The following is a 12,420-nucleotide window of genomic DNA, read 5'->3' as shown; positions in this document are numbered from 1 at the left end:
CTGTGAACAGTACCAAGGTTCAGGGACCCAGTTTGTCTGTCAAATTCTTGGGGGTCATCTGGTCGGATAAGACCAAAGTTATACCAGAAGCAGTTATAGATAAAGTCCAGGCCTTTCCTACCCCTACAACTGCAGCATTGCTACAGGAGTTTCTGGGTCTTCTAGGGTACTGGAGAGTGTTTATCCTGCACTTGGCACAAATTCTGAAGCCCTTATACCAGTTGGTACAAAAGGGCGTCAGGTGGAACTAGGATGAGACATGTGCATCTGCCTTTACTACAGCAAAACGGGCAGTCAAGGCTGTGCAGGCCTTGAGTGTGACAGACCCATTAAGGCCCTGTGAGCTGGATGTTCATGTGACTGAAGACGGTTATGGCTGGGGTCTCTGGCAGCAGCTTGAACAAACTCGCCAACCTGTTGGATTCTGGCCACAACCCTGGAAAGGGGCAGAGGTATGATACACTTTGATAGAAAAACAACTGGCTGCTGTGTTTCACACCTTGCTGGCTACAGAACCCATCACTGGAATAGCTCCAGTAAAGGTAATAATCACCTATCCCATCTCAGGGTGGGTATGAGACTGGACCCAAAAGCCAAGGAGTGGTGTGGCACAAACGCGCACACTAGCCAAGTGGTGTGCTTACCTACAGCAGTGTAGTGCCCTCTCTCATAGCCCCTTGAGTGAAGAACTCCAACACTTGTTGGGGCCAGTGACATATAATAGTGAAAAGCAGGAAGAACTTGCTTTTGAACCATTAGTAGCAGAGTCCCCATCAGGAGGGAAGAGCCCCTATACCCAAAGATGCATGGTACACAGATGGCTCCAGCCATGGGCAGCCCCCAAAATGGAGGGCCATAGCCTTCCATCCTAAGACTGAGACAATATGGATGGAAGACAGTGAGGGGAAAAGCAGCCAATGGGCAGAGTTGTGGGCTATGTGGCTTGTGGTCAGCAAGGAACCCTCCCCTATAGTTGTCTGCACTGACAGCTGGGCTGCCTATCGGGGCTTGACCCTGTGGCTACCAACCTGGTACCATGCCAACTGGCTGGTTGGTCACTGACTCCTTTGGGGGCAAGAATTGTGGCAAGACTTATGGGCCTGTGGTCAGACTAAAATAATTACAGTATACCATGTGACAGGCCATTTGCCACTGGCATCCCCAGGAAATGATGAAGCCTATAAATTGGCCCAGATACGTTGATTAGAAGGAAAGCCTGCCTCTGATGTAGCCCAATGGTCACATCAGCGCTTGTTGCATGCGGGCAAAAGACAAAGTGCGCTGTAACCCGTTGGTGGGGCTTGCCTTTGACCTTTGAAGAAGTTAGTAGAGCCTGGCAGGAGTGTGTCATGTGCTCCAAAAGGGAATTACACCGAGTTCCACAGCAACATGGGACAACAGCTAAGGGGCCTATACCCCTCGTCAGGTGGCAGATAGACTATATTGGGTCTCTACCTGTGTAAGAAGGATATCGGTATGCAATGACTTGTGTGGACACAGCTACTGGACTTCTGGTTGCTTTTCCTACCTGTTGTGCAGACCAGCAGATGACCAAAAGAGGCCTGGAGTGTCTCTTTGCTGCCTATGGCCGACCACAGGTAATGAGAGTGATCAGGGCATCCATTTTACTGGACATATACTGCAAGAATGGGTGCAACAGCTAGGAATCAAATGGAAGTTTCATGTGCCATACAATCCTACCTCAGCAGGCATGATAGAGAGGCACAATGGCTTGTTAAAATCCTGACTAAAGTCAGATACCAATAGTCTGCGGGGTTGGTCAGTCCCACTTATGGACTGTGCTACAGCGTTTGAACAAGAGACCCAGAAAGGGAGCCCTGACCCCTGTAGACATGTTAACACATATGGCTGCCTCCCCTATTCAACTGCAAGTACAAACCAAGGAAGAATCACTGAAGCCGAGGTTCGGCCACCAGAATAATATCTTGGGGCCATCATCAACTGCACTGAACCCCGGAGACTCCATTGAGTGGATGTAGCCTTGGACCTTTCGACACATGGACCAACGATGGCTGGCTCTCCTGGCACCTTGGGGATAAGGCCTGGAAGCTGGCCTCCTGTGTATTCCTGGAATAACAGCAGAGTGGCTGCCAAAGGTCACAGTAGTATATTCTGAACAGCCAGAAGGTAGGAGCATCTTACCGGGGAGTTTTGTTTTATCATTATGGCCAGTACATGCACCTCCAGTAGCACTATATATAGACCCTTTAGTAACCCCCACAGGGAAAGGAGTAAATGTATGGTATACTAGACCTGGAAGGGACCCCCTTCCTGCTACAGTCCTATCACAGGACCACTCTCTTGCATGCATCCTACCTGATGGACAAGATTTGCCTCTGTTGGTGTCATTAAAACATGTGTCTTATCGCCCCTAAAGTCTCTGTAGATTGGAAACTTCCTCTGGCTTGAGGATTATTATAAATTTTGTTATTAGGAACCTCCTCTGGCTTGAGGATTATTATAAATTTTGTTACCTGTATCAAAATCTTGTTGTATCTGAATTTTTGTGATTATCTCTAAGTTGTTGTTATCCACTGTTGGTATTGTGGAATCTGATTATAGGGCTCCAGCTTTCTCGCACAGGGACTATTGCAGAAGATTGAAAGCACGTAGATTGTAAGGCAAGAATCCTGGTAGACAAATGGTTCAGACTTAGGCTCTTGCTTAAGGATCTTCAAGCTAGATGACCCTTAAGTGTCTCTAGATATGAAGAATTTGTGTTTCAATAATGTGGTGCTGTGTTGCTCAGGCTGAGCAGTCTCTAACCATTAGGCGCTATTCCTATCTTGCACTATTGCTTTGCCAGGATTATCGGTTTTTTCCTCTTTGCTTCTGTAGCTACTATGAGTGATAAATAAGCTATATAAAACACCTGGTGAACACTCACTCAATGTGTTAATTCTACCCTATCTTAAATACAGAATTCTGTTCCTCAAAACTAATGTAGTTTCACTTGTACATGAATGTTCATAGTGCCTGTGGATAAAATGAGAATTCCAGTGGCCAGGATTCTCACCTGGCCCTGGTTGACGAGCTCACTGCACACATGTGGGCAATTTGACTCTATATAAAGAACTCCTCCCAGTGCTCTGGGCGTGACACGGTGGCAGGGCTGCAAGGCTGCAAGAGAGCAGAGCAGAGGCTGGAGTGGTGGCAGTGCTGAGGACAGAGGCCCAGAGGACGGCTGTGCGGGATGACTGTACAGAGAGGCCCGGAGGATGCCTGTGCGGGACGGCTGTGCAGAGAGGCCCAGAGGACAGCTGTGTGGGACGGCTGTGTGACAGAGGGGCCCAGAAGCAGAGACCGGCTTGCTGCATGCAGACTCGCTCTGAGTGAACGGGATTTTAGTGACCGACCTGCCACCTGGAAATAAAGTTGGGTATAACCCTTTCACCCCAAGAACGTTTTGCTGTCGATTTCTTTGGTCACACTGAATCCATAGCAAACTTGCCTGGGGCTGAAACCCATTGGCAAGGCAGTGCATTTATTCATAGTAGCCTCAAACTTGAAACAACCCAGTGTCCATTAACAAATGAACTGACAAACAAATTGTGCTACATCCATACACTGGAATGTTAGTTGGTAATAAAAGGGAAGAAACTATTGATATATGTAATAGTATGCATGAATCTCAAAAGCTTGAAAAAAAACAAAATAGTACATGCTGTACAAGCCCATTTATATGAAATACTGAAAGACAAATCTACTCTATAGTGACAGGAAGCAGATCAGTGACTGGGATCAGGGGAGAGACTGACCAGGAAGGGGCGTAGGAAATTTTTTTAGATTATGAAAATCAATCTTGATTGTGGTGATGGTTTTAGGAGTATATAAATATATCAAAATTCATTGAATATAAACTTAAAATAGGTTCATTTTATTGTATGTCAGTAATTAGGAAATACTACATATCAGAGTTAGCTCTTATGGGTGACTGAGTACCAGACTTGTCCCATTCAAAATTCTGTCCCTCATATTAGTTGTAATAGCTTTTTCCTTTTTGTTTTTCTTTTTTCCATCACTTAGGTTCAGTTTATGCTTCTCTGAAATTATGATTTTTTCAGTATTAGTCAGTTTCTTGGAAGTTTGGCTTTGGTTACACTGTTCTTTGACTCTCACCCAAGGCTCTCTTTTAAAAATTGTGTTTCAGAGTTATCACCTCTAAGAATAACCCTTATGTCACGGGGACCTACTTGGCCATGAAACAAGGAATCTAGAGGTCATAGTCTTTTCTATTCCATTTGCCTTTTGTTTAAGTGGCTTCTCTAACCCTTTAAAAGCCAAATGACTCCTCTCTCCAGACTCCCACTGCCAAATTTCTGGCACCACTGAGCAGTGGAAGAATAGTAGAGTATCTTTAATATGTAAATCTGCAACTCTTTAGTTAAACACACTATAGTGTTCTCCATTCAACCTGAAAACCTTTGTTGTTGTAGTTCTTGTTTAAAGAAGACTCAGCAAAGTGTTTACAAAGCAATTCTAGTTCATACATTTCACTGATAGCTCCAGTTTTGACTCATTGTTTAATAATACAGTACATGGAACAACAAAGGTATTTATCCTAGCATTATATAAGACATCCTTTGTCAAAACTTTTAAGATGCACAGTTTAACATTGCAAAATCTGAATGTTTCTTACAGTTCTCTTGGCCGGTGCTGGCATAGTTACCATTGCCTGTGCAGCACGAATCAGGCTGTTATTCCTAGTAGCATGACTAGAGAGCTGGAACTTGTTATTGTCTGAGAACCTTCCAATGATACCTTCTGATAAGACTAGCACTACCAACATCAATACTTACAGAAATCATGCCAGTATATTAGAAGAAAATCCTACAGAAAATAATGGAGCCTCCTTTAAAGAAATGCTGCATCCCTGAATATTTTGATGTCACAAAGGTTGATATTGGGTAGCAAAACACACCAACACTCTGAATCTAAAAGTGATTTAGAAGACTTGAACTTTCAAAATCAAGAAGTTTTAAGATTTTTATGAACAATCTGATTAGCCTATTTTCCTTTATGTGTGCACAATAGTAAAATATGATATAAATTTATGACTAAAGAAGTTCAAGGGAGACCTTTCAATAAGATTAAATTAAAAGTTTATTGATAATAAATTAATAAAATTAAAAACCTAATTATATATGTATTTTATTATAGTTTGATTGCTACATAAAATAATGGGATATCCTACCATTGTAGAAAGCAGTATGGAGGTTCCTCAAAAAACTAAAAATAGAAATACCATTTGACCCAGGAATCCCACTTCTAGTAATTTACCCTAAGAATACAGGAGCCCAGTTTAAAAAAGACATATGCACCCCTATGTTTATCACAGCATTATTTACAATAACCAAGAAATTGAAGCAACCTAAGTGTCCATCAGTAGATGAATGGATAAAGAAGAGATGGTACATATACACAATGGAATATTACTCAACCAAAGAAGAAAAGAAATCCTACCATTTGCAACAACATGGATGAAACTAGAGGATATTATGCTCAGTGAAATAAGCCAGGCAGAGAAAGACAAGTACCAAGTGATTTCACTCATCTGTGGAGTATAAGAACGAAAAAAAAATGAAGGAACAAAACAGCAGCAGAATCACAGAACCCAAGAATGGACTAACAGTTACAAAAGGTAAAGGGATGGGGGAGGATGGTTGGGAAGGCGGGGAGAAGGGGAAAAAGGGGCATTAGATTAGCACACATAATGTTGGGGGGTGCACAGGGAAGGCAGTATAGCACAGAGAAGACAAGTAGTGATTCTATAGCATCTTACTACACTGATGGACAGTGACTGTAATAGGGTGTGTGGTGGGGACTTGATGATGGGGGGAATGTAGTAACCATAATGTTGCTCATGTAATTGTACACTAATGATACCAAAATTAAAAAATTAAAAATTAAAATAATGGGGTGTCCCAATCTATGGTATATTAGATTTAATGAAATTCCAAAGGAAGTAATTGGAAACAACTTAAATATTCAATAGTAGGAAAATAAATAAATTGATTAGTTAATGGAATATTATACTTACAAATCACATTTTCCAATCTTTTCTTTTTTTGATGACAGTTTTATTGAGATATATTACAATTCACATACCATAAAATTCACCCATGTATAGTATACAACATGATGGATTTTAGTATATTCATAGAGTTGTACAACCATCCTACAATCAACTTTAGAAGATTTTCATCATCTCAAAAAGAAATTCCACTCTTCAGCTATTAACCTTCAATCCCCCCCATTACCTCCAGTCCTAGGCAACCACTGATTTTCTGTATCTATAAATTTGTGTATTCTGGATATTTCATATAAATTGAATCACATAGCATGTGGTCTTTTGCGACTGGCTCCTTTCACTTAACATAATGCTTTCAAGGTTCATCCATGTTATAGCATGTTTCAGTACTTTGTTCCTTTTTATGACTAAATAATATTCCATTATATGGACAGACCACCTCTTGTTTATTTATTCATCATCTGGTAGGATTTGGGGTTGCTTAACCTTTTGACTATTATGAATAATGTTGCATGAACATTCACATTTAAGTTTGTATGGGGACACATGTTTTCACTTATCTTGCATATGTACCTATGAGTAGAACTGCTGGATCATATGATAATTATCTGTTTAAGTTTATGAGGAACTGCTGCAATGGTTTTCATTTCTACATGCAGTGTATGAGGGCTCTGGTTTCTCCACACCCTTACCTACATTTGTATTATCTGACTTATAGATTATACCCGTCCTACTGGGTATAAAGTGGTGTCTCACTACAGTTTCAATTTCCATTTCCCTAGTGGCTAATAATGGCAAGTATCTTTTCTTGTCTTTATTGGCTGTATATATTCTTTGAAGACAGGTCTGTTCAGATCCTTTTTCCATTTTTTAATTGAGTTATGTGTTTTTTTTATCATTGAGTCGTAAGAGTTTTTTATATAATGTAGATACAAATCCTTTATCAAATATATGATTTGCAAATATTTTCTCCTATTCTTCAGGTTGTCTTTCATGCTTTTAACAGTGTCTTTTGAACAATAAAAATTGATGAAGCCCAGTTTATCTATTTTGTCTTTTGTAGCCTGTGTTTTGGTGTCATATATAAGAACCCATTTCCAAATCCACGGTGACAAACATTTTGTCCTGTTTTAAGAGTTTAATAGTTTCAGCTCTTAAACATTTAAGTTTTTTATCTATTTTGAGTTAATTTTTGTATATGAGGGAAGCGAGCCATACATTTTGTATGTGAAGAATACATATGTTTTTGTATATGAGAAAAGTGTCCAACTTCATTCCTTTACATGTCACAATCCAGTTGTTCCAGCACCATTTGTTGAAAAGTCTATTCTTTCTCCATTTCACCCTTGATTTTGGCACGCTTTTCTTGACATTCCTGTGGAAATCAATTCACCATGAACACATAGAGTTGTTTTGGACTCTCACTTCAAATACACTGATCTATATGTCTAGCTTTTTACCAGTACCTTACTGTCTTGATTACTGTTGCTTTGCAGTAAGTTTTGAAATTGGGAAGTGTAAATCCTCCAACTCTGTTCTTCCTTTTCAAGATTGTTTTGACTATTTGGGTCCCTTGATTTGCCATATGAATTTTAGCATCATACTGTCAATTTCTGCAAAAAATGGCAGCTAGGATTCTGAGAAAGGTTGAGTTGAATCTGTAGATCAATTTGGGGAAGTACTGTTATCATGACAATATTAAATATTCCTATCCACGAACACGGGATTTTATCCAATCATTTTTAATGTACTAGAGGAAATGAAGTTATGTGGATATGCTACCAGGAAAATAGAAATGATATTTCTTGATTATGAGATAATGAATAACTTTAATTTTCTATTTCTACATCTCTCTATTTTCCAATTTTTCAATAATACTATCTTTTATATAGCCAGAAAGGAGATATTTTTAAGGAAAATATTCTTTAATAAAATATATTCACATTTAAAGTATTTCATAAACATGGAATATGCTTGAAAGATTTTTTAATATGCACAAACATACCACTGTTTTTTCTTGGTCATTTATTCATCAGAATTTACTGATTGAATGCTATATGGCAGATACTGTGCTAGATCCTAAGTGCAGATACTGTGCTAGATCCTAAGTGCAGATACTGTGCTAGATCAGCTTTCAAGGAGATTTATAAAAGTACTGTTTTAACAAAATAGACATGATTCCTGACCTCATAAAGGCTACGTCTAGTGGGAGAATAACAATAAACAGGCGAACAAAATAATAAATAGAAATGCAGTTACAAGTTGTAAAAAGTGCTTTGGAAGAAAGCCACTAGTCCTACCATGGAGGATAATGGTAGGATCGTGCTAACCCACTTGGATATAGTAGTCAGGGAAGCTCTAAGTCACCAATGTTTGAGCTGAAGCTTGGAGACTAAAAAATTTAAGTGTCGATTTTAGATATTTGTCAAAACATTCAAATAATTTCTTAAATTGAAGGGTGAAAAGAAGAGGCTTTAAAAATTCCAAAGAGAGAGTAATTTCAACAAATGGAGTAACCCCACCATCTCCTGTAACATGTTAGAGTCCAAAAAATTCACATGACAAAATGTGGGATAAAGTCATCATAAGGTTAATGAAGTACAGCAGAAGGGCCAACTGGGGTCCCACTGGGCAGCACAGACCCTTCACTGTGCCGACTGTGGCTTGGCTCCACCTGATGGTAGTTGTCTGCCTCAGCTTAACCAACCATGGGGATGATTCTGGGCCCCTCTGGCAGGTCCCGGGCACAAGCGGCAATTCCAGGAATCTCTGGTTAGCTGGTGCCCTTGTTTTTCAGCTTAATGGGAAAGGTTGGGCCAAGTGAATGTTGAGAATGCAAAGCCCTACATTTGCCTCCCTCTTTCTAAGACGGTGTATCCTGACATTTCCCCTCATGCCCTCAGTGCAACTTCCACCATCCTTCCTTCAAACATAAGCTCTGCACCTCACTAGTCTTTGAGAATGAGAGCTAGGCAAAGATACATAGTTTTGAATTTAGCAAATATAGTTGAATTTGGGTTATGCTAGGGGTTTTATTGCATGTTTCGGTTGCAGCTTGGATACCCAATATCCATTCACTGCTGTCAGGTGCAGGATTCAGATTTGGTCTAGGAGGCAACAGGACCAATTGAATTTTATGCCTTTTTGAACTTTACTGCAAGTAGGTATGGTAAGGCGATGTGGTTTGACCAATACCACATTAGTTAAGAGATTTGGAAATGCTCTCCTTTAATTTTATTCATGTGTATATATATATATATATATATATATATATATATATATATATATATATATATATATATATAATGATGCATTTTAGCTTCCTTTTACACCTTTCTCCCTAGAACTTGGAGATGAGGCTGGAGATACAGCAATCATTTTAAGACTATAAGATAACCATTAGGATAAATCCTTTATATGAATAATGGTGAAGCAGAAAGAAAGAAGGAAGCTGGGCATTGACACCATTATGGAATGGCCACCCCAGCCTGGACTGACCACCTCCAGACTTCTAGGTGAGAAAGTCAACCCTTGTTTGACTGTGGTTAATTTTCTATTATATATACCCAACTGAAATCCTAATGGATACAACTGTGTACCATGTGCATAAACTTAACACCTTTGGAAGAATCTGAAGTTTTTAAGGTTTTAATGTTGAAAGTCCAACCCTCATGGTCAATAAAAGATAATTCACAGCACTCCACACCTTATCACCCAATACAGAGTGGTCAGTAAAGGTCATTAAAACGGGTAGCACAAAGGAGTAGCTTTGAAGAGGGAGTCACAATGCCGATTAACTCCATCCCCAAAACATACCAAATAAACATATATTCCAGGTACAACTATGCTTGCTATACAAACACACTTCCAGAAAAGTTCTATGGTGACCCCTTTCAGTAAAATTGCCATCCCTGAACTCCTCCTATATGGGAATTTTGTGAGAATATTAAACAATATCCAGGGCAACTCTGCCCGCGGTTGAAGTTATAGCTTAGGGTTCTTTACTGCACATACTTTTCAACTTTCAAGGAGATTTATTAAAGTGATGTGGCTCAAGGAATTATACCGTTTTTTGCATCTTTGCCCCCCCTACTCTCATCTGAAATCCCCTCCTTACTCCTACTGCCTGACACACAATGCCTCACACTGCAAAACAAAGTTCTCAACTTATCCTTACAGAATTCATTATCCTTCAGGATACACAGAGCCACCACCATCCAAAATAATATGTGCACTTATACAGAGAGTATGTAGTTCAGATAAAGTAACATATTAACAGGCCAAATTAGACGAAGGAAAGGGAGAATTCTGCTAATCTTCTATATGCACTCTTGCCCATATGAAATTAAATGCCCTTTGCATTCTAACTTGCAGAATGTAGATTGTTTTTATTATTGCAAATGAGACAGTGGCCTTTCAATAAGGAAAACAACAACAGAAACTCTAAACTATATGATGACATTGTTTATCTTATAACCGAAACAGAGAAAGACTTCCAGATTAAAATCTATATGGGTGTCAACTACAGTTACATATTCTTTTTCATTTCAGGACAGAGTTACTCCATAAAGTTTTCTGATATCTTTCTAATGTCTCTCAAGAAAACTTTAGAAAAGTAATAAAATTCAGCTGAGAATGATCGTAATTGGGTCAAGAGAGAGTCCCAAGTAAATGATTGTTTCCTACTTGTCAAATCTCTCCCCCCCCTCTCCACGGCACCCCCCTCTGTAGGCAAGGACAATCACCAGGAGGCAGCCCAGCATTTTCACAGACCTTTAGCATCACCAGGACAAAGGCTAAAGAAACATGTAATACACAAGTTAGGCCGCTTACTTCTTGACCGCATTTCAAATTTCGGCGCTTGCGGTCTTCAGCGCCCCGTGCCAACCCTTCACAGAAGCATACCGTAAAACATTACGACTGCCTTCTTCGCCATCCGCGTCTTATCAGTGATTAAAATTTGGGCATCGGTAATTATTTTGCCAAGGACCTCCCCTGCAGGGGATCTGGCAGCAAACATAGGGAGGGTTGCAAGTGATGGGTGGCGCGGAGGCGCCCGCACCCTCTGGAGGCTCACCTGGTCAGCGCGCCAGCGGGAGCGGGGTCTCTATTGCACACTCGGGCCCAAACTCCCTGAGCTCTTCCATCCCTTCAGGCTAATAGGTTTAAACCAGTACTGGGTGGCAACTATGCCATCGAAGTTTGGGGAGCAGGGGCTCAGTGGAAAGCTTGTTTTCATGTCCAACTCTGTCACCGAGAGCGCATCCCTAACCGGGTCTGGCCCGGGCTGTCCACCCAGCACCCGGAAATCGCTGCGCGGTGGCACAGCCTTTTGACACCCAGGCGCCCGAGGCTGCAGGGCGGCCCTTCCTACCTGAGACAAGTGACCAGAACTCGTTTCCGCACAGGCGGGAGCGCTCCGGGACCCGGGAGGACTCGCACCCTAAAGAGGTGTCTCCCAACGCCCAGACAAAGACTGCTGTGGGAAAAGTTGACCAACTGCCACCGCCAGAAGGAGAGCAGATCAGCCCCGCGGCCCCGGTGGCCGAGCCGGCGACACGCTCAGAGTCTCAGCCAACTTCTCCCGTGAGCTTCTGAGCAACTTGCTGGAAGTTGGGGCGAGCGGGCAGAGGGGGTCAAGGGCAGGGCGGGGAGGCCGGTCGCGCCCCGGCGCGTTTCGCGTTACCTCCCCAGGTACCTGCTAATGTACCCGTCCCCGTCGCCGTCGCACGTCTGGAAGAGGCGCCGCATCCGCTCCTCCTCGCCGGTGCTGGACGTGTCGCTGCTGCCGCCGCCGCCGCCGCCGCCGCTGCTGCCGCCGCTGGCGCTCCCCACCGCCGCCATCATGCGCCCGCTCCCTGCTCGGGAGGCGGAGGAATCGGCGAGGAGCAAGCTGCTCGCAGCAGCAGCCTGCCTGGCGACGGAGCATGCCCAGTGCCGCCGGGGCGCTCCGGGCGAGAGATTCCGGCTCTCCAGGTTTTGCCGGGCCGGGGCGACGGGCGCTCTGCGCTCGCGGAGCGGGCACGTCGGCGGGGAAGGTGGCTGGTGGAGTCAGGGAGCCCAGGGTGGCGACTGGGACGCTGGGGAGGCAGAGTACACAGGAGGCCCCCGGGAAGGGTATCTCAGCCCGGTGCGTCCTGCCACGGCGCAGACCCCTGACACTTGGACTCGGAGGTCTTGTGTTCTCCCAGCAGAACTCCTCCGACTGCCCGGAGACTTGGATTTCTTTTCTAGGAAAAAGATAAAACACTCCGGTTTTACAAACTCCAAGCAATACTCGTGGTCCCAGTCTGCAAGACGGGGCTGGTTTCTGCAACCATCGTCCCAGTGAGATCAGGAATGGCTTGGTCCGTCTGTACATTTTTAAC

The 12,420-nt window shown here is 42.6% G+C and overlaps 1 protein-coding gene across 2 annotated transcripts in view; it reads right to left on the bottom strand.

The window, feature by feature from the left end:
- MCC (MCC regulator of WNT signaling pathway) overlaps positions 1-11,923 on the bottom strand; it is a 395,947-nt gene extending 384,024 nt beyond the window's left edge. The window contains exon 1 of one of the 2 annotated variants that reach the window (XM_036995125.2): positions 11,751-11,923. In XM_036995125.2, coding sequence (XP_036851020.2) covers positions 11,751-11,899 — 149 coding nt within the window. In that variant the 5' untranslated portion in view covers positions 11,900-11,923. The remainder of the gene's footprint in view (positions 1-11,750) is intronic. The other variant, XM_073232952.1, reaches the window with a different exon arrangement.
- Between the last annotated feature and the right edge of the window lie 497 nt (positions 11,924-12,420).

The sequence above is a fragment of the Manis javanica genome, chromosome 1, assembly GCF_040802235.1.
Source record: "Manis javanica isolate MJ-LG chromosome 1, MJ_LKY, whole genome shotgun sequence".
Taxonomy (NCBI): Eukaryota; Metazoa; Chordata; class Mammalia; order Pholidota; family Manidae; genus Manis; species Manis javanica.
The sequence above is the reverse complement of the archived record's forward strand: the minus strand, read 5'-3'. Positions and strand labels throughout refer to the sequence as shown.